This window comes from Sitophilus oryzae, unplaced genomic scaffold, assembly GCF_002938485.1.
Source record: "Sitophilus oryzae breed Bouriz unplaced genomic scaffold, Soryzae_2.0 scaffold_1809_pilon_pilon, whole genome shotgun sequence".
Taxonomy (NCBI): domain Eukaryota; kingdom Metazoa; phylum Arthropoda; class Insecta; order Coleoptera; family Curculionidae; genus Sitophilus; species Sitophilus oryzae.
The window spans coordinates 363,917-387,352 of record NW_022146512.1 but is presented as its reverse complement, the minus strand read 5'-3'; the positions used below and the strand labels follow the sequence as shown (position 1 = coordinate 387,352).

At 36.4% G+C, this 23,436-nt stretch overlaps 1 protein-coding gene across 12 annotated transcripts in view; it reads left to right on the top strand.

Moving 5' to 3' along the window:
• LOC115883099 (copper-transporting ATPase 1) overlaps positions 1 to 23,436 on the top strand; it is a 120,309-nt gene that overhangs the window by 61,467 nt on the left and 35,406 nt on the right. For all 12 annotated transcript variants that reach the window (XM_030901386.1, XM_030901383.1, XM_030901382.1 and 9 more), the window contains 7 exons: positions 1,699 to 1,874; positions 1,934 to 2,133; positions 7,753 to 8,010; positions 8,070 to 8,281; positions 11,741 to 11,964; positions 12,017 to 12,246; positions 13,657 to 13,794. In XM_030901386.1, coding sequence (XP_030757246.1) covers positions 1,699 to 1,874; positions 1,934 to 2,133; positions 7,753 to 8,010; positions 8,070 to 8,281; positions 11,741 to 11,964; positions 12,017 to 12,246; positions 13,657 to 13,794 — 1,438 coding nt within the window. The remainder of the gene's footprint in view (positions 1 to 1,698; positions 1,875 to 1,933; positions 2,134 to 7,752; positions 8,011 to 8,069; positions 8,282 to 11,740; positions 11,965 to 12,016; positions 12,247 to 13,656; positions 13,795 to 23,436) is intronic.

Below are 23,436 nucleotides of genomic sequence, written 5' to 3'. Positions count from 1 at the left end.
AAGTTTAAAAGAAGCATTCATAAAAAATATATATCCTTCAAATCCTTCACTTTAATAGCTGATAGTAAGAAGTTTCACTTTAAATATGCGCACATAGTGCACACCCACTGTTTTTTTTAATATTTCTTGTTAATTTCGTAATTAGTTTTATGTAAAGTTTATAAATCTGGAAAGACCTTGTTAGGGGACTTGAATCATAGTGAAATTGTTGTGAATCTTGGAAAGACTTTTTATCAAAATAAAACACTAATTCACCACAATACACCAAAACACTTAACTTTTGCGTTTTGCTAACCGTGTTAGCATCATCAGCAGATGATTAAAATTAAACTAATATCCACAAATTGAGCGTTGTAGAGTGTCGAATGAGTAAAAAGGGGGACGGGGTTGTAATCACCGCGGTCTTAAAGATCTATTGTGTCCCCCTTTCTTGAGTTCTTGAGCTCATCATACAGTCTATAACTCATACAAATGGGATCTTTCTGTTGTAGGGGAGACCCATGCAGGGTATTTCCCATGCTCCTTTGAGAAAGAGGGAGATTCGAGATTAACCCTCATCAGCAACATGGCTATTTAGCAGTTCCTCTGACAACAGATGTTCATGGTCCGAGGAGTGGGCATCTACCTCATACGACGGTATACATTCTACCACGGTTAGGGTTTAGCTCTTCTTGCCCTTCACAGTCTAGGAGCTTGTCTCCGGCTGAGGTACCCGTGAGGTGGAGGCTGGAGGATCTATAACCATTTTCTTCTCTTTAATTTGGTCTCTCCTAGACCTGATACCGGTGTCCCGCCTCACGAAGACGATTTAAAGAGAACTGCTATATGAACGCTCAATTTGTAGATATTAGTTTAGTTTTAATCATCTGCTGGTGATGCTAATATGGCTATCGAAACGCGCGTCCAGTGCAAAAGTTAAATGCTTTGGTTTATTGTGATGAATTACTGTTTTATTTTGCTGTTGTAACAACAAAGGTTCCAATCTTCAATTATTGTAATAAGACTTTTTTAAAAAATGTCTATACCTATGTGGCGGACTCATCTCTCCAAAAAATCCTCTATGGGTATTTCGTCACTGCAAGAAAATCTACAAAATAAAATAGTAATTTTTTATAAACACTTCTGCGTTAATCCCAAATGGAAACTACTTGTCAGAAGTTATGTTTATAGTTATACAAATTTGCTTAACTAACAAAAAAAATGCTTAACGTTTCGGAAAGTTTCTATGGCGGTTTTAGTAGACGTATCTGTTTTAAAAAACTAAAGTGTTCTCGAATAGTTGAATTTAAATATTTTAAATAGTTTTTTTCTCTATTTTTTGTATGTTTTTGCTTCCGACGACGGAAAGAGATAAACTTTCCGAAACGTTAAGGATTTTTTTTGTTCGTTAGTCAAATTTGTATAACTATAAACATAAATTCTGACAAGTAGTTTCCGTTTGGGATTAACGCCAGAAGTGTATACAAAAAATAACTATTTTATTTTGTAGATTTTCTTGCAGTGGCGAAATACCCAAAGAGGATTTTTTGGAAGACTTTTTTACTAAGACATAAGGTATTACTTGTGAAAAAAAAATGAAGAACAACTTAATTTATATTAAGTTCGAATCTCTGGTTATTAGGTACTTTATACCCAGTTAATTTTATTTTAAAAAAAACTCAAGTTTGATTGTTTTTATGGGTCATTTTTTATTTGCAGATTGATTTGGAAATATCGAATATGGTTTGTGCCAGTTGCGTTCGTAAGGTCGAGGAAACTGCTAGCGAAATACCGGGCGTTGTTAGCGCCCAAGTATCTATAACTACAAAAAGAGGCAAATTTACATATGATCCAGAAGTAACAGGACCTCGTACTATTATTGACGCTATAAACAAGTGAGACAAACCTGTTTTATTGTTTAAATAATTTTCGCATTATTGATTACATTTTTTAGCACAGGTTTTGAGGCACGCTTATTTACTAGGGAACGAGACGACGAAAGGCTTCAACAAAAAGATGAAATTAGGAAATGGAAAAGAAGTTTTTTATTTTCTCTAGCTTTTGGCGGACCTTGTATGATTGTTATGCTGTATTTCATGGTTCTCATGTCGTCGAGTACCGCTTCCCATGAAGAAATGTGCTGTGTTATACCAGGTATAAAATGTTTTTCGAAAGAGAGGACAGGGTCGTTTACTAAATACGCCCTCTAGTGGTCAATATTTGAACTTGAAAATAATTTACAGGGGTTTCTCTTGACCGATTTATGCAGGGCGGTGCACCTCATTTGCCTTGGTTGATTATACAAAAACGGAAAAATGTTGAAATCAAATATTTTATGGGTATATGTGGGAACGCAATGTGCATAATTTAAAATTATTTTAAAATGTACAGGGTATGTCAGAACTAAGATCCATACCAAAGTTATATTTTTTTCTTATGGAACACCCAGGATTTTATTTCATTTTTTTTTCAATTTTGTATATTCATTTCAAATATGTTTACAAGCTCTGGTTTTTGAGATATTTAAAGATATTTAAATATGCATGCTATAATACAGGGTGGGCCACTGAAAACTTACAATGGCTAGCCCATGAAAAATGCTAAACGATGATCATAAAGTTTTTAGGGTGAAATTGAAAAACTACCCCTTACACGAAAAATTAGGGGGACATTAATGAGAAAAGTGATTTTTTCAGCATAAGTTACAAATTGGGACCCAGCAAAATGATTTTTTTTTAAACTTCCCCGACCCATCCCTAGGTGCCACCCCCTCATTTCTAACCTCAAGTGTGACCTCAAAACGTGTCAAAATCAATAGAATGAATTATTTTTGTATCCATGAACCATTGCGAGAAAAAAAAGCTGGTACAAAGAAATTTATTATAACTCTTAATGAACACCTCATACACTTTCAGCAAGATGGAGCCCCTTCGCATTATTCTATTGTCACAAGGCGGTGGTTGGATAAATATTATCCAAGGCAATGGATTGGCAGAAGGGGTCTAATCGAGTGGCCGCCAAGGTCATCTGATCTCACTCCTTGTGGGGTTACACTAAATCCATAGTCTACAAGACAAAACCAGGTTCGTTGCAAGAATTGCGGCAGAGGAGAACTGAAGCATGTCGAAATATTTCGAGAGAAACTTTCCAAAAAGTGAGAGAAGAATTTGAAAATCGTTTGTATTTTTTGTATGGAACAAAACGGCTGTTATTTTGAGCAATTATTAAAATAAATTATCATTTTAAATTTCTTTCAAATTGTCACACCTACATTTCTTGTCACTAACCAGTAATTAAGTTGAAGTCTGTATGACCATCTTTTAGCAATTTCAATTAGCTTTCCAAAGAAGTGTCACATGTGGGGTATCGCTATCTTGAGATTAGAAGTGAGGGGAGCCACCTAGGGGTGGGTTGGGGTGGTTTGAAAAATACTTCATTTAGCTGGGTTCCAATTTGTAACTTATGCTGAAAAAAATCACCTTTTTCATTAATGTCCACCTAATTGTTCGTGTAAGGGTAGTTTTTCAATTTCACCCTAAAAACTTTATGATCATCATTTAGCATTTTTCATGAGCTTTCCAAAAAGACGCCACAAGTGGGGTGTTGCCATTTAAGATTTTCAAGTGAGTAGGGGTGCCTCCTAAGGGGTAGGTCGGGGTGGTTCAAAAAATACGTCATATGTATTCCCCCTCGATATTATAGAAACGGTATTTTTTATTTTTTTGATATCTTTTTTGGTTTAAAAATTATAGCCATTGTAAGTTTTCAGTGGCCCACCCTGTATAAGATTGTGAACACGCTGTAGATTGCTTTTTAGAATTAATTTTTGCTGATTTCTAAGCCAAGGAAATAAACTTTACTGAAAAATTTGATTGCTTCGTTTAAGGTATACATGGGTATCAAAAATTGCCGGTTTATTTTAAATATTTATTTTACATAAAAACTTCATTATTTCAAATACAACACCCTGTATTTTTCAAAACAAATCGAAGCAGATTCAAATGCTCTTTAAAACTATATTAGGTTGTGCTAGATAGGTATAGGAAACACCTATCTAGCTGAGATTTTGAATAAAGAGCAATTTTTCAATAAAATGGCAACCAAAACTATTTTTATTTATTAAAACTAGTCGGTTGATGAACTGCCTTCTGCAGGATTCGAACCCAAGACCTTTAGATTGGTAGACGAGAGCTGTACCACTACACCACCGGGCACCATTGACCTATAATTTTTTTTCTTATATTTGGATTAACAATATTTCCTTAGCAACAACGAACGACCTCTATCCTTAGACTATATTTATCTGTAAGGGGTGAAGCTTTGTTAAAATCCTGCCTCAAAAATACTGCTAGCTTTTAAACCATCTACCCATAACGTTTTACCTGCCGTTTTGCCATCAGTTGAAATGAAAGAGTTTAGAACTCTGACGACATCCGCAGTTCTCTAGACAGGGTGGGTCAAATTCGACGCTTTTAAAGGGAAACAACCTTTGTTATAGGAGATAGACGAAAACTAATATTGGTGTCTGGAGCTCAATTTTTATCAAAAACATGATGCTGAAAATCGCACATCGATATCTGTTACCGTTTATGAGTTACGGGGTGATTTTTAAAAATGTACATTTTTAACAAATTGCTGTAACTTTTTTGCTATGGAAAATTTTGTATTTTTGTGAAAACCTTTCCAAAGCACCTTTTTATGTAAAATTTAATGGTTTAAGTATAATTTTATTTTAAATTGATAATTAAAGAATTATCAACAGAAAATTTGATTTTTTTATGGGACATCCTGTATATTTTTAATCTATTGAAAAGAATTTAAAATTGCCTTTCTAAAAATATAGCATACTTGATATTTTGCTCGATTCCTCTTCGAGATACAGAGTTTTTAAAAATATGCCCACTTTGAATAAGTAGGCTTTGAACGGCGCCGGCTGTAATGCAAAAAAATTCTAGCTATGTGCAGCAATTAAAACGAAAATAATATTTGCAATGAGAGATGCAGAGTTTTATAACAATTTAAACTATATTTAATAACATCAACACAATTTAAACTATATCTAATAACAATAAAAATTAATAGCAAACCAAGACATGAGATTTTAAAAAATGTCTATGAGATTTTGCTACAGGTGTTCCCCCCTCTTCTGTTATGGACAGACGGTTAGGTTTGGTTAGGTTCAGTTTTTGAACATTTCTCGCGGAATTCATTCGCCAAACTCAGTGAGGGTGAAAGATACCCTCGAATAACCGCTGCTAACTACTTCTAATTTTTGTCTAGATTATACAGGAAATTTAAAAATAAGAACCTTTATTCTTCCGCAAAGATAAAAATCCACTAAGGATAACAGGCACTAAATCCGGCGGCCCCGACGGCCAACGGCTGGGATCTTGGTTAGTTATTCAATTATTCTCGAAATTGGCTGCAAAACTTTGCTGATAACTTCGGCGTTCTCAGGCGGTGCCTCGTCTTGCTGGAAAAATATGTTTTCGAGTTCCATTAGGGGCAGATTATCAATAAGGGGTCCAAAGCCTACTAGCTAAAAGTAGCGAACTTTCTTCTTCAGCGAAAAAATTCTTTATTTTGAAAGGGACCATAACAAAATATGAAGTGTGCTATATTTTTGGAAAGGTAATTTAAGTTCTTTTCACTTAATTAAAAATATAAAGGGTGTCTCCTAAATAAAAAATCAATTTTTCTGTTGATAACTCTTACATTATTATTAATTTAATAAAAATTATACTTAAACCAAAAAACCATGAAAATATTTCCAAAGCCAAGGATACTATAGAGATAAGGATAGTTCGATTCCTATCTTCCTGCACTGTCAGTTTTTTACGTCATCTACTGACCGAGTTGAAGTTGGCGCTAAAGATTTTAGACATTGACAGTTATTTTTGCATTTGCCGGACGAGCGCACAGTGCGTTGGAAGATAAATTTAGCGGGACAAAAGCGTTTGGTTAGAAATAAGCCAAAAAATGTGTACTGATAAGAATAAACAGTAGACATTAAAATTGATACAAAAATGCATGAATATTCTTTGTTATTTCGATACATTTTTATCAACCAAATTTGGTCGTTTTCTGCTCAGCAAGGCAGAGATCATACGAAAACAAAATATTTACAAGTGCTTATACATTTTATTAGAAAGCCAAATTATGTTGAAGATTTCCAAAGGTATGTACTTTTCTACTGTACGTATGTTATTTGTTAAAATCCTTCGTGCCTTTGTTCTGCAGATATCAAACTTTCACTATTTTTTCAAATATCGATATATTGAATGATGTAGATCTTTTGAGTTACCAATAGTTACCAACACAGGTAGTCACAGTCACAGGGAGTTCAAGCTTAACAGGTGAATGCCCAAAAAGATTCATTTCAATCGGATAGTATAAAAACAAAACAACTCCATCACAAGGCACTGAGTTTAAAAAATTGTCTTAGATACTTACTATATATGAATTTACAATTACCGAGTGTTAAAATTAAAATTAAAATATCTATCTTATTTATTATTTTCAAAATAAAATATATTTTTTTAAAATAAATTATAGAGGGTGTCACAAGATTACAAATTAATTAAAAAAACTGCTAAAGAGTTTTTTGCAATAGTTTACAATACGGTTTTTGTGTGTCATGTACGTAATATCATAGTTTTATTATCTTGTATTTATTTATTAATAAATTAAGTTGTTAATAAATAAATAAATTTAACCATATAGTTGCTATATATTAGACCATTTGCTACGTTCTTAGATTTTAAGTCCCAAACATTGCTCTTGAGATTTTGTCACGCTAGAATAACCATCCGCCGCACTGTGGAGCGCTGGTCAGCGCGTGACGTAGCATTCCACGGCGACTACGACAGCGGCAATTTGACGCGATCGAACAGTCCTTTAGAATATATACAGTCCTTGTTCCAAAGCAGCTTTTTACTATGTAAAAGGGTGCTACCCTGTACATAGGAACTTGTTGTCTTATTTTTATCTGTAGAATCACCTACAAGTTAGATACACTATTTTTTTGACACCCTTACTTGATACATTTTGACTGAACAGGTAATAAGGTAAAACGTTATCTGTAGACGGGGTTTTAAGGTGGCTACACACACTACTGCAAGCTTGACAAGCATGCATGAACAATCTTTTTGTACAAGCAAACTGTAGCGTCTGTAGGGAAGATTTGCGCAAGCATTTTCTGCAAGCCGCTTGATGATTGAATTTGAATCATGCAAGCTTGGACAAGCCATGCTTGCGCAAGTGAAACGGTACGTGTGTACCACATGTATTCAGCTTGTACAAACAATTAGTTCAGCCCGTGATCGTAAATGACGAGGAATGAAAGGAGGAGGATGACTTAAATGGAGCAATCGAGGATTATTGGAAGATTTTATTCGCGCCTTCGAAAATCAGCCGTGTCTTTGGCGAATTAAATCACCAGAATATCATGATAGGGTGAAAAAGGATGCAGCATACAAAATTTTACTTAATAAGTATAGATTAATTGACAGCCAAGCCGATAAGGATGCCGTTATTAAAAAGATAAATGCCTTTAGGATTCGTTCTTCTTTTTCGAGGACTTCCTTCTTCTTTTTCGCGGCATAAACTGAAGCTTGTTCAAGCATGCCTGTATCGTGTGGCGGCGAAGGTAAATTATGCATGGCTGTACAAAAAGATTGTTCATGCATGCTTGTCAAGCTTGCAGTAGTGTGTGTAGCCACCTTTAGATAAAAATAGTAATTTATATTAATATGTATACTTTTTTTATTTTAGGTTTATCTTTAGAAAACCTATTAATGTTTCTCCTGTCGACACCGGTCTTAATATTAGGCGGCCGTCACTTTTTTATTCAAGCCTATAGAGCTTTAAAACATCGCTCAACTAATATGGATGTACTTATAGCGATGGCTACGTCTATATCGTATACTTATTCCGTTTGTGTTGTTACCGCTGCTATGATTATGCAACAGAATACGTCACCGCAAACCTTTTTTGATACTCCACCAATGCTGTTTGTATTTATCAGTTTAGGTATCTAAAACATGTGTTAATTTTATTATCAATGTCTATAATTTCAATCTCTTTAACAGGACGATGGCTAGAACATATAGCGAAAGGAAAAACGTCGGAAGCATTAAGTCGACTGCTGTCACTGAAAGCGACAGATGCCGTAATAGTCGTCCTTGGATCTAAAGGAGATGTCATTAAGGAAAATAATGTGCATATAGATTTAGTACAAAGAGGCGATATTTTGAAAGTAGTCCCTGGGGCAAAAATTCCCGTTGATGGAAAAGTGTTACAGGTAATTATTTTTAATTTTTTAGAAATATATTATGAGCTATAGTCTCTCGGTAAAAGAATATATCGTCAGTAAAATGTGATAAACTGCTAACTCCATTATTCCTAATTTTACAGGAGAGCAAAAAAACGGTACAAAAAAATATGTACACATGTAGGAAGTATATTTATGCGTTAATATGATAAAGAGATAAGAATTTTATTTGCTTTATAACAATAAAACTCAATATTTCGTGTTACTTCATTTTTTTTCAGACACGATAGGGAGATAGCAGATACTCGTTTTGCAGAAATAAGAATAATTTTAAAAAGCACAAAACACACGTAATAACACAGTCCAAAATGCAAGATATTTATAATTTCTATTTGACATAATTTGACACAAAATTATAACCTATAATTTGGCAAGAGTTTGACAACTCTCAAAAATTTTAAGTCGAGTTCATAGGCATCGGCGTCCGTGTGTCATTCATCGTTCCGTTAAACCAATAATATTGAAATATGATCTGTCATTTTTGAAATAAACCAATAAAACTGGTTAAAAACAACAAGAGATGACGGATACAGGGTGGTCCGAACTGTATTCCGGAAACTTCGGCAGCATATTCTGCAGATAAATATAAGTAAAAAAATTCGTATAAATATGTTCTAAAATGCTTTGTTTCGGAGATACAGGGTGTAGGATTTTCATTTTTATTTCGATTTTTTCCAAATAATTTATGAAGTAAAGTCAATATTTGGTTGAAAATTGGTGTTTGGGAGTTTTTTGATATGAGAAATTTGATTTTTGATATGACTCTTACTTGTAGAGGGCGCCATCTACATATTTGTTAACTGATTTGATGAGTAATGACTTTTCGTCCGTACCTGTATAAAACTACTGAGTAAAAAAATATACATTTACGACGTTTTTTACGTAAAAACAGGTCTCTTGGTAAAAATCGCTAGGAGTAATGGTTCTCGAGATATTTAGAACATAAATTATCAATACCTGTCATTGACACATATTAAACATGTTGACTAAATAGTTATTAAACTGAAATCAAAAATTTAAAATGTTTTCGTGCCAAAAATTTATGATTAAATTAAAAAAATAAAAAGTTCCTAAATTTATCATTTCAGTCAAATACTATCTACTCAACATGCTTATTTTTTGTATTTGTTTTGTGTTTCATTCTAAATATTTTGAGAACGGTTGCTCGTAGAGATTTTTACCAAGAGACATTTTTTACGTAAAAAATCATGGAAATGTATATTCTTTCACTCAGTGGTTTTATACATGTACGGACGAAAAATTATTATTCATCTTCAAAACAGTTAAAATAAATATAGGTGGCGCCCCCTACAAATAGGAGTTATATTGACATCAAAATCAAATTTCTCTTGTCAAAAAACTCCCAGACACCAGATTTGATCCAAATGTTGACTTTAATTCAGAAATTATTTAAAAAAATATCGAAATAAATATGAAACTTCTACACCCTGTATCTCCGAAACTAAGCATTGTAGGACATACATTTATACGAACTTTTTTACCTATTTTTATCTGCAGAATACGCTGCCGAAGTTTCCGGAATACAGTTTGGACCACCCTGTATAAACCCATCCATAGTTAACTTAAAAAATATTAGAACCTTTTTTTAGTTAAATAAATGGATTGGTATGGACGTCATCTGCTTTTTTTCTCTCATTGTGTGTCGAAATCATACCTGGGAAAAAAATAGTGTATACATACACAGGTTATAGTTTATTTGATTAAAAAATAATTAGGAAATAAAAATCATGTTAAAAAAACTTTTCAAGATACTTCAAATACAGTAACCATTCGTTGTAAAAATCCGTGACGATTTCGATGTTCAACATTGGGTTTCGAAACTGCGAGAGAGTACGAGAGATATATGAAATATTTGTGATGATCCTTGAATGTTAATGGTGTGCGCCTAATTTTTAAATTAAACATATCCAAAATAAATAAAGGACAAACATACCTACTTGAAATTAATAAAATCGGAAAATCAGAACGGCCCAATTACTCAACCACACAAAAAAAGTGGTCTATGCTTTTTACAAGACCATCATATTCTATAGTATTTTTCGACGCCGAGTACAAATTCGCTATCAGAATTACGCCATCACGTCTCATTTTTTTCTTACATCAAAAACTGGTGAAAATCCGTGAAAATTCAGGAAAATGTAGTAGGAGAAAATAAAAAAAAATCTCATCACTGATAGCGGATTCGTGCTCAGCGTCGAAAAATACTATAGGATATGATGGTTTGCTAAAAGCATAGACTACTTTTTTTGTGTGGCTGTGTTATTAATTTCGGAACGCACTTAAAATTTTCTAAATAACACGAACTGATTGAAGACAGACCTTAAAATCAAAGACATCTAAATAAAGGCAGACAAAACAATTTACATTTTATCGCGATCACGAACCGTGTTCCGCAAAAATCGATGATGACAGATTTACGCGGTATGTGATAGAATACGGTTCGAGTTCCAAGTGTTATTATTGTTATTAATGTTTTTTGGGTACCTATAGAAACATTAAACTAAATATTTGTATAGGTATATAACTTTAATTAATATACATAGATTGTGCCAGGATTATACCTTTGAAATTATTTTTAGTTTTCTAATTAAATTATATTAGGGAAATTACAATGACAACTAGCGGCATCGCTGTGGATTCATCTTTACTACGAAATTGTCGAAATCTGTAAGAATTACGCTGACATTTGACGTTTTCATTTGTTTTCATTCAACTTATATTTGACAGCGCGCGGTTGTGAGTTTTCTGCGGTAGTTGAAAGTTTTTGTACCTTTTGAACAACTTTCTAATAATTATTAATGTTTATTGCAAAGAAAACTATTTAAAGTAGTTTTTAACTATCTACAATGGTTCTCCAATGCATAGTTTGTAAAAAGGTGGACTATTCTAACCCAGAATTGATATGTCGACGGTAAGTGTCATTACGTTTTTTTACCTTTAGCCATGCTTACAGTAGCGTATTTAGATACTTTTAGTTATAAGTAGATTATTACAAAAATACGTATATTTTCTTATTTTTTGGCGCTTTCGATTGTGAAATTAGAATTATCCTCAGTTAGACCTCAGGCAAAACTAGTTATAATGGAAAATTGGTCTGAGCCAATCCCAATCAATTTTTGATAAAATTCATCAGTTTTTGATAAAAAAAAAAACATCACGCCACTGATAGAGCCAAATGACAGAAAGATAGTGAAAACTCAACCGTGTTCTCATATTTACTTCGCATATTTATGTACCCATCTCTTTTTAACTCTCATAAAAGTGTCAAACCATGTATGATTCTAAAAAATTGAGTTTTATGAATGGAGTGTTCTGTCTACCCATTTAGATGTCTTTGCTTAAAACGGATGTTAGATTAATGACGTAATAAAGAAAGATCGTTGTAGAGACTATACATTTTTTTATTAGGGTCAATCCATGTGCGACGAAAGTTTAATAACAGGAGAAAGTATGCCTGTCCCTAAAAGGATTGGAAGTACAGTCATAGGCGGATCAATAAATCAGTATGGTTTATTAATCGTAGAAGCTACACATACGGGCGAAGCAACCACATTATCTCAAATAGTTAAGTTAGTCGAAGAAGCACAAACCTCCAAAGCTCCTATACAGCATTTGGCAGATAAAATTGCAGGGTTGGTATGACCGTTTATTCGAGACATATTCCTTTAAATATATCTTTTTAAGGTATTTTGTGCCGGGCGTTATCGGTGTATCCCTACTGACATTAATAATATGGTCAATCGTTGGTGTTATTGATATAGATAAATTACCTATTTCAGACCATGAGAAGCATGGATTTACAAAGACTGAAATTATATTGCAATTTGTATTTAGATGTGCACTGAGTGTTTTAGCTGTTGCATGTCCTTGTGCTTTGGGCTTAGCAACTCCAACAGCTGTGATGGTAGGAACTGGTAAGCAATTAGTACTGTGCTATATTTATACAGTATCATAGTCCGTTTAATATTCTATACAGGGTGTTTCAAAACACATGTGCATAGGTCCGATTCTGCTTTGTTTCGTAGCTACAGGGTGTTAACGTCTTACTATTTTTTCGATTTATTGTAATTTTCTTCCAAGTACTTTTAGCGTTTGAATGAAATTTTTAGGGTAAAAGTAAAAAAAAGTAAATGCGACATATTTTAAGGCTAAAAAAGTGTCGATATATTCGCCAGGGACGTGCATATGGGTTATCATTGGAATATTTTTCCAAAAAAAAGCATGTACGCCACTGATTTTTTTCTCTTGTTAGCGAAATAGTGTAAGCAGTTTAATGCCGATTAAAACTTGTATCTTGATATTTTTTTATATCTTGATCCAAGTCTAATAGCAGCCTTTAAAAAAATTTAATATCATTAACTTGCGAAAGTTTTAAGTAAGTAATCATTGATTCCTTATAAAAAATTAGTTTTTTTGTAATTATCTTAAATACCATTATTTTTTATTTCAAATTGCTGTAGGTTGGACTAATAGTAATAATAATTAATAGTATTAATATTTAATAATAAATTAGGTAAAATATATTACGATTTATTTATTTTATTTTTGTTTTAATTTTATTAAATGTGATTAATAAAATAGCGTTTATCTCATCAAGAAGGCCGAATTCGACAAAATATGAAGAGATGGCTTTTAATTGGCATTAAACGGCCTATACAATTTTGATATCAAAAGAAAAAATTGGCGCCCATACTAAAATATGTTAATAAAAAGTTGGTAGGCAGTTCTTTTAGTTTCAAAGTAAAGGAATTTTTCCAATTTTTTTTATCTCAAAAACTGCGACTTTGACTGATTTTGATGTTATTACAAATTTTGTTGCAAATATTATTCCTAATCTTTAATTGAAAACTGCGTTTCGCTAGCTACTGTAATTTTGGAGTTACGATTTTTAAAAATTTTTAACCCCCTCCCATACTCCCTTACCTACACCCCACCCCCACCAAAAACTAATGGCCAGATTACCGAGTGCCACAGTATTTTTGTGCCAAATTTGGTTAAAATCGGTTTAGCGGTTTTTAAGTTATCGTGTTACAGACGGACAGACAGACAGACACCATGAAAATATTTTGTATTTATGTCATTTATGACCCAAATAACTCATTTTGAGTGAAATTAAAAAAAAAATTTTTTTGTCGATCTTAATAACCTACCATACCTATTGGTATAGTCGGCTAAAAAAGTCGGTGGCGCACATGTTTTTTTTTAAATATTCCAGTGATAACCCATATGCACGTCTCTGGTGAATTTATCTCCACTTTTTTAGCGTTAAAATATATGAATTTTTAAATATATTTATTTTTATTTTTTTAATACTCTTTTTATAGGAATTGGTGCCCTAAACGGTATTCTTATAAAAGGCGCAGGCCCGTTGGAAAATGCGCACAAAGTAAAAGCTATTATGTTTGACAAAACTGGTACTATTACAAAGGGAACACCAGAAGTTTCAAAAATCTGGATGCAAGGTGATTACATATTCTGATTAATATTATAGAAATATTGAATATAAAGGCCGCCTCTTAAATAACTATTTTAACTAGTAGTAATTTCTAATGTTTCTATTGTCCAGATCTCTTAAAATATTTGGCCCTTATTTACGAGACAAATAATAATAAATACCGGGTGCGTCTCAAAAGTGGCTCACCCCCTATAACTTTTTTATTTTTTCATATAAAAAGACGAGATTTGGTATGTTAGTATATGACATAAATTATGATTGACTGACGTATTCAATTGTTTTCGGTCACTTCCAGTTTCACCGAAAATTACTACAACTTATTGTTACGTTTTTCGTCGGTTCCGTGTGGATAGAAAGTCACAATTTATTTAAACACTATTTAACACTAATTAACAAAAGCAATAACGATAAAAGACTTATAGAACTATTTACAAACGATTTATAACTAAGAATTTATTTTGAATTTTAGCGCGTCAACTGCACTGGTATATTTATAACTGCCCCCTGTAGGCCACCGCCGCCGGCTTTTATACCGACAGGTAAAGAACTCTAGAATTGTCCATAGATCGTTAGGTGCGTAGAGAAGGTTTTCGAATGTTCTCGTATGTACTAGTCCATTCCAGTGGGACTCGATTCTTCTCGAACGAATGAATCATTGCGGTGTCTATGCGATGTTAAGGTCATCCGAGGGCGGGCCATATTGTGAGGTTAGGTCGAGTCCACACCGGCCCGCAACACTGCCCCTTCTTAAGTACATGCTCGTCCCGAGATTATACGGTGAATGAAGGTATTTGCAAAGCTGGCCCCTGGTACATTGCGAAGTCTGGTAGAAATAGCAGTCTACAGTTTTCTCTCCCGATCTCAGCTTTGGGTTGTAGCAGCAAACGAGGATCTCGATTCCCGTAAATCTGAACAAGACTTCAATCATGTTCCGGATTGTACGCCAACTCAAACCATCGAGTCCACACGCCAGCTTCGGAATGGCTAATCGTGCAATGTTGTTGTTTAGCAGGGCTTCTCTCAGTTCAATCAGGGTCTTCCATAGATTGAGATAAGTCGGCTTACTCGGGGACCATTCCTTGGTGACCAGGTAGAAGATGTGCCTTGCTTGACCATGTGCATTGTCGGTTAGCCTCAAGACGCTTCCAACCTCTGGATCCTGTCGGCGTAGTTCTCCGACACGCCCAAACTTCTCATTGAACGTCGCAGCGATTCCTCTGGACATCCGCAAATCTCGAGCCACACAATGAGCGAGCGAATAATCAGGAGGCACGGAAAAGAGGTCTCGTTGATCTTCTTTGGTTACACCATAGCGAGCCTTCTCACTGCTGTTGTATCGGGCCATGAAATCGTCAAAGGACATCTCCGAATCAGGGGGATCAAAGCTGCAGGTTCTCACGGTCCCAGCACGATCTTCTATTTCGCCTTGGTAGGGGCTCAAACGGTTGAAATGGACTACCCTCGGTTTTCCTTTTGGCAATTTTCTGATACGGTATACGACGTCATTAATTCTATCCATGACTTCGTATGGCCCTTCCCACGAGGATTGTAGCTTCGGAGATAACCCACGACGTCTCTGCGGGTTATATAGCCACACCAACTTCCCTGGTTGGTATCCTCCATGCTCAGCTTGAATGTCGTAGTGTTCCTTCATTCGGTCACTAGCACTTTGAATATTTAGGCGGACTCTCTGATGAATGTCGTCCATCCTTTGACGTAGTGTGTGGACATAATCTTCTCCGGCGACTTCTTCTCCCGGTCGGCAACCAAATTTCAGATCACAGGGTAGGCGCACTTCCCGTCCCATAACGATGCTGGCTGGAGTTTGCCCTGTAGATTCTTGGACGGATGAACGGTAGGCCAACAGGAACAGGTGAAGAAATTTGTCCCAGTCTCTTTGGTGGTCAGAGACTACTTTGGCCAGATAACGGTTGATAGTTCTGTTCATGCGTTCAACCATCCCATCGGATTGTGGATGTAGAGCAGTCGTCCTGGTCTTGCGGATGTTCAGGACTTCACAGACGCCTTGGAACAGATTGGACTCAAAGTTTCTTCCCTGATCTGAATGAAGCTCCATGGGAACACCAAACCTGCAGATCCATTCTTTAACAAGGGCATCAGCAATCGTGGACGCTTCTTGATTTGGCAACGCGTAGGCCTCGACCCATTTGCTGAAGTAATCCATTACTACCACAATGTATTTGTTGCCATCGTTCGTCTCCGGGAAAGGACCAGCCACGTCGATCGCTATTCGTTCGAAGGGACTACCAACATTGTACTGGCGCATAGGGGCTTTACCACGCTTTTGTGGCCCATTAATGGCTGCGCAAATGTCACATTTCTTACACCAGGCCCTCACATCTTCTTTGCAGTTCACCCAGTAGAACCGTTCACGCAGCTTGCCAAGTGTCTTGGTAACACGAAGATGTCCTCCGCTGGTTCCATTGTGAACTTCCTCCAAGACTTCTGGGACCCTCTTCTTTGGAATGACGATCTGTCTTCTCTCTTCTTGTCCCTCCGGTCTCTCGATCACACGGCGAAGTAGTCCGTTGTCTATTACCAAGGAATTCCACTGGGCCCAGTACGACTTTACGTTCGGCGAATATCTGCAAACTTCTTCCCACGTTGGTCTTTGGCCTGTGTTTTTCCAGTTAATTACTAAACCTAATTCTGGGTCACTGGTTTGGTCATTTGCAAGATCTTCGGGTTGCCAACTATCATTAACCACAGTTGTTCTTAGGAGTTTCACTTCTTTCTCTTCTGCTCGGGAACAATGCTTACAGTCCTTAGCGCAAGGTCTTCTGGAAAGTGCGTCGGCATTCCGATGGATTGCCCCAGCTCGATGTTCTGTGTCGAAGTCAAATTCTTGTAATCGTTCAATCCATCTAGCTACCTGCCCTTCAGGATTCTTAAACTGCAACAGCCATTTCAAAGCAGCATGGTCTGTAAATAAATAAATAAATAAATAATAAATAAATGCCTTTATTGTCAAAAAATTTTTCAATTTGTGGACAAAGGTAAACTAACAAACAAAGTAAAAAATAACAAGGTACACAAACAAACAAACAAAAGATAATACAAAACATTATACAAATAATATTGTCAGTCTTATTGTTAAAATAAACATATATAAATGTTTACAATGTCAAAGAACAAAAAAAAATAAAATAATATTCAAAAATATTTAGCCAGTTTATAGCAAAATATCAATGACCTCTAAATAAATTAATTTCGATGTCATTAGTAAATATAGCAATAGCAAACATTAGACCAGTGTTTTCAAGATCAAATTCAATTTTCAATTCAAATATAATTCATTTACGGCGTAGAAAGCCTTGTCTAGTAAATAAGAGTTCAATGCTTTGCGAAATGAAAAAAATGATGTTATGGATTTGATTTCAAATGGCAGGTGATTGTGCATTTTTTTCGAGTTGTATAATATTGAACTTTTAACTAACTCTGAGCGTGGGGTAGGTAGATAAAGATCTTGCTCCGCGTTCCTGAGTGGATAAGTGTGAGATGGCCTTTCTTGAGAAGCTGATACATGTTTACGTATTAGGCAAACGGATTCAAATATAAATAAGGAAGGAAGAGTCAATATTTTTAATTCTCTAAAAAAGCCCCGGCAATGAGTTCTGCTGTTTAGTCCCAGTGAATATCGAACAGCTCTCTTCTGGAGCTTGAAAATGCGGTCAAATTGAGCCGCACAACACGTACCCCAGAATGGAAGGGCATACCTGAGGTGCGACTCAAAAAGTGCATAATAAACAGTTCTAGCCACTGACAAGTTAAGCTCCTTAGAAACAGACCTTAATGCAAAACAGGCAGAGCTCAATTTTTTCGACAAAGCTTCGATATGTATGTCCCATTTCAGAGAATTGTCCACAACAAGCCCTAAGAATTTTACGGATTTTACGACGTCAATGGTGGTGTTGTCAAGTACAAAAGGCTGCAACGAGTTTTTATACGACAAAGCCTTAGTTTTAGAAATGTTGAGACTCAGGAGGTTCGAATCGCACCAAGATTTAATGGTGATTAAGTCATTTGATATAATCCTATGAAGTGCCGCGATGTCCTTGTTGCTCCAAGTGAAGCTAGTGTCGTCCGCAAAAAGACATATTTTGCCACTGATGTTTATGTTAGCAATGTCGTTAATAAAAAGAAGAAACAAAATAGGGCCTAGTACTGAGCCTTGTGGTACTCCACATTCTATTGGCTTGCTAGAAGACAACGTGGTATCCACCCTCACAAGTTGACTTCTGTTGCTCAGATACGACTTAAACCATTCGAGAGATGATCCCCTGAACCCATAGTGCTGCAGTTTATTAATTAGGTTCTCATGATTTACACAATCGAACGCCTTAGAAAAATCACAGAAAATTGTTGCTGTAGAATGATGGTTGTTTAGGCTGGAGTAAACTTTATTAAGGAGGGAAAACATAGCGTCATTTGTGGACTTGTTGCTCAGAAATCCAAATTGATATTCAGTAAGTATTTTGTACTTAAACAGAAAAGATACCAGCCTGTTTTTAACCAACCTTTCTATGATCTTAGATAGCGTTGGAAGGAGTGCAATTGGGCGATAGTTAGAAGCTTCATCTTTGTCTCCTCCTTTGTGCAGTGGAATGATTATTGCCGTCTTAAGACATTTTGGAAAAATACCATTTTGGAACGACATGTTTATTAAAGTTGTTAGGTGATTCAGAGTGCTTTCTGGCAGATTCGAAAACATTTTTAAAGTTAGCCCGTCGGTCCCAGAAGAGGATTTATTTTTGATGGTATTAATTGTACTGCGAAGCTCTTCAAGAACTACGGGCGAAAAAAAGAAACTGTGTAAGTTTACATTATCATTAGAGAGATAAGAAAGTGGATCATGAGGAGGACATATGGTATTAGTTAAGTTTTTCGCTACATTTACAAAGTAATCTTTAAGGTTCTCAGGTGAGGTAGAGATATTGCTAGACGAAGAAAAGCTTTGTTTCTCAATTCATTCACAATAGACCATGTTTCTTTAGCAACATTACCATAATTGACTATTCTCCTATTATAATAAAGGTCCTTAGCGGCACTTATAGTCTTATGATAAATTTTTCTGTATAGTTTTACGTATTTGTGGAAGAAGAGACTGTCTGAGAATTTTTTAAGTGAGATAATGAACGCATGTTTTTAGAAGATATGCGTAGACCTTTAGTGATCCAAGGTTTATTATGCTTATTTTTTATAGGCCTAAGAGGAAAGGATTTAAACGCTAGACTGGTTAATGTTTTTACGAAAATAGAAAATTCGGTGTCGGCATCATAAGAGCTAGTATCCCAGTTGGTTATTTTACATAAGTGTCTGAACTTTTGAGTATTCTTTTCAGAAAAAATACGGCATGATTTACGAGGGGCATTTTTGATTTTGGACTTTATCGAAAATTCAGTTAAAACTGCTTCATGATTAGAGAGACCCGAGCTAAAGACGTTGCAGGTGATGGAGTTAGGATCAAAAGATGACACAACATAGTCTATAGTACTAGAACTGGTATTGGATATTCTGGTAGGTGAGCCTACATGCATGGCTATTCCAAAAGAATCAAAAATGGACTGAAGAAACTCCTGAGCAGCACATACACTGAGAAAGTCAATATTAAGATCACCACACAAAATTAATTTGCTTTTTAAGGGCAGGGACTCAAGCAAGCTTAGTAGATTATGACAGAATAATTGCACGTCAGAGTCAGGTGTTCTATAAATACAAATAATGTAAAGGTGATAAGCATTATGGTGGACAATGGAAAATTCGAATACTTTTTCAGATAACAAATCATTGTACCTAGTTACCTCGGAAAAGTCGTTGTTTAAAGACATTATCATAGTACCTCCATGAGAAAAATTTGTTCTATCAAATCTGGCTACTGTGGTATAATTTTTAATAAACACAGGCTCATCAAAATTCAACCAGTGCTCAGTTATGGCAATGATATCTGGAAATTCAAGTTCTTCTAGTAAAAGATATAATTCATCTGTTTGAAGGGACTACCAACATTGTACTGGCGCATAGGGGCTTTACCACGCTTTTGTGGCCCATTAATGGCTGCGCAAATGTCACATTTCTTACACCAGGCCCTCACTGTTCTTAACAAGAACTTTCTTCCATAGAGATACTTGTAGAAGTATTCCACTGCTTTAACTACTGCTAGTAATTCTCGTCTGGTTACACAGTAGTTCCTTTCCGGTTTTGACAATGTCTTACTAAAATAACCAATGACTTTTTCTTGACCATCCTGGATCTGCGACAGAACAGCGCCTAACGCAACATTGCTAGCGTCGGTATCCAATATAAAGTTTCCGTTGCCAAGAGGGTAGCTAAGTATGGGCGCACTAGTCAGGGCCTTCTTCAATTTTCGGAATGCCTCGTCAGAATCTGAGTCCCAAGAGAAACGCCTCTCGCCTTCGGTAAGTCTGGTCAATGGTTTTGCGATGGTGGCGAAACCCTGTACATAGCGGCGATAGTATGTGCATAGTCCCAAAAAGCTTCGTAGTTCATGTTTATCTTTAGGTATTGGCCACTCTTCCACTGTCTTGGTCTTCTGTGGATCTACCGCAACTCCTTGGGAGGAGACTACATGTCCCAAGTAGTGTACCTTTTCTTGACACAGATGACATTTTTTGGGGCTAAGTTTCAAACCAGAGCTCCCTAGTCGCTTGAAAAACTTCTTCCAAATTCTTCAGATGATCGTCAAAGGATTTCCCAACCACTATGATGTCATCCAGGTACACTAAACAGGTATCCAGGATAGTCCCTTTAACACAGACTCCATTAGTCTCTCAAAGGTAGCTGGCGCGTTGCACAATCCAAAAGGCATGACGGTAAATTGCCACAGTCCGGAGCCCACCGAGAACGCTGTCTTCTCTCTGTCTTTCGGCGCCATGTCGACTTGCCAATATCCACTCTTCAGATCTAACGTAGAGAATATCGTTGACCCCGCCAGCGTGTCTAGAGTATCGTCTATCCTCGGCAGGGGATAACTATCCTTCTTGGTAACATTATTGAGCTGCCGATAATCAACACAGAACCTGGTGGTACCGTCTTTCTTCTTTACTAGTACTACCGGCGATGTCCACGGGCTGTTAGATGGTTCGATGACACCCTCTTCTTTCATTTCTCGAAGGATTTTATCAGCTTCTTCACGTTTGGCGAGCGGAAGTCTTCTCGGATTTTGTTTGATTGGTCGTGCATCTCCGGTATCAATTTTGTGTTGTACTAAATTGGTACGACCTCTCTGTCCTGCTTCTCCTTTATCAAACACATCTTGATACTTGATTATCAGGTTTCTCAATTTTCTTCTATTTTCGGGAGATAATCCTTTAACGTTTACTAACTCCTTCACCATTTTGTCCGGAATTTTTGAAGTCGAAACTTTGGAGGCTTCCACGCTTCGAACGACTGAGGAGACCGAACAACAGTACCCTAAGAGGGTTCCCTTCTTCAAGGATACAGAATAATAATTCGTGTTCATTACTCTCACCGGTACAGTTTTCTTCGCTCGTAGCAGGGCTTTTCCAACAGCGATCCCTCGTCCTATTTCGCTGTCATGGTTCCTTGGCTCCAACAGAATAATACTCCCATTATTCATTTTACCTTCTAGGCAACCATCCAAAAATATCTCACAGCGCTCAGGGATCGAAACATCTTCTGCTACCACCACGCGAAGCGTCTCCTCACATTTTCGATGCAGAACCACTTCTTCTTCATTTATTTTCAAAATTCCTTGTTTGAGGTTTAGCTCAAAACCTCTAGTGGTCATGATGTCCATTCCGAGAATAAGTTCATCTTCGATGTCTGCTACTAACACTCGATGATTAAAACAGGTGCTTCCGATAACAAAATTAAGATCTACCTCTCCATGGATGAGAGCGGAGCTTCCTGTAGCTGTACGTAGTCGCCATTGTGTTGTTTTAACCTTCTTCGATGTTTTAAGAATGTCCGGTCTGATGATAGTTTTTGTCGCACCTGTATCCAACAGCATAGTCCGGAACTCTCCATCAACAAAACCATCCACAAAAATGATGTTGAATTTGTGTTGTAGCGAGGCGACTTGAGCAGTTTTCGTTGGGGCATGTTGGGTACAGGTCGACGTGTGCCCCTTCATTTCGACCCTTAGTAGTTTTCCGACCTCGACGAAGCCGGTTCTTCGTTCTTCTCCTTACAACGGCTTCGCACGTGTCCTACCTGTCCGCAGTTTCAGCAACGAATCGGTCCCTTCTTGCCCATGTACTGGTCCATTACTTTCCGAACAATCCCTTCCACAGATTGGTCGGAACATTCGTCGATGGCCCGTACTCTTCCTAAAGACCGAGAACTTTGTTTCGCGGCCTCGAATTCTAGGGCACGTGCTAAAGCATCCACCAAGTGCGTTGGATGGGCTAGGAGAAGTGCTTGTCTTGTTTCTTGTCACGTAAGCCGTCGGAGAATGCCTGTACTGCCAACCGCTCCATAACATTCTCGGGCGTAGCAGGGTACGCAAGGCGAACGAGACGGGCTACGTCGGCTTCAAACTCCTGCAGAGACTCATTTGACTTTTGAATGCGATTTTTTAGCTGGGAATGATAGACATGTTCCAAATGAGCTTGGCCGTACCTCATTTCTAAATGTCGTACCAATTGCTGATAATCTCCCTGTTCCGATGGTGACAGTGTCTGCAGGATGTCAGTCGCATCTCCTCGCAGTGCGACAGTCAAAGCGGTAGCCTTTTCAGCGATTGTCTATCCGTTCGCTCTCGCAGCGGCCTCAAACTGGCAAAAATAATTGGCCCAAGCGGTTTTTCCGTCAAACTGTGGAGGCTTAATAACTGATTTTGAGATATACTTATTTTCGACTAGTTTCGGTGCCTCCGATGTTTCTTGACATTTTGGTGAATTTGCCTTTGCTATTTCTTGTTTTAAAATTTCGATTTTTCTATTTACATCTTCCTCAATCTCTGTTATTTTATTGTTAAAACTTTCTTCCAAAATTACTATTTTATTATTAAAGCTGGCCTGTATATCTTTAGAATTTTCGATGATCTTATCTTCTAATGTATTGATTAAATCCTGGGAATTTTCCATAATTTTATCACTGATTTTATTATTCAAATTGTCTTCTAATTTTTGTAAGGACGAGTCAAGGTCACCTTCCAGCTCAAAGCAGAAGGTGTCAGGATCCTCACCTTCCTCAATCAAAACGTCTCTCAGTCTGGCTTGTAAAATGCTTTTCTTTCCATCTGTTTCGCATTCCCTCTCTTCCAATACGCATTTTAATTCCGACACTTTCAAGTCTTTCAACAATTTTTTCGGAGCCATTGTCTGTCTTTTTATTTTCCTAATCTATCACACACGCCACACTTGACACCAATTGTTACGTTTTTCGTCGGTTCCGTGTGGATAGAAAGTCACAATTTATTTAAACACTATTTATTTAACACTAATTAACAAAAGCAATAACGATAAAAGACTTATAGAACTATTTACAAACGATTTATAACTAAGAATTTATTTTGAATTTTAGCGCGTCAACTGCACTGGTATATTTATAACTGCCCCCTGTAGGCCACCGCCGCCGGCTTTTATACCGACAGGTAAAGAACTCTAGAATTGTCCATAGATCGTTAGGTGCGTAGAGAAGGTTT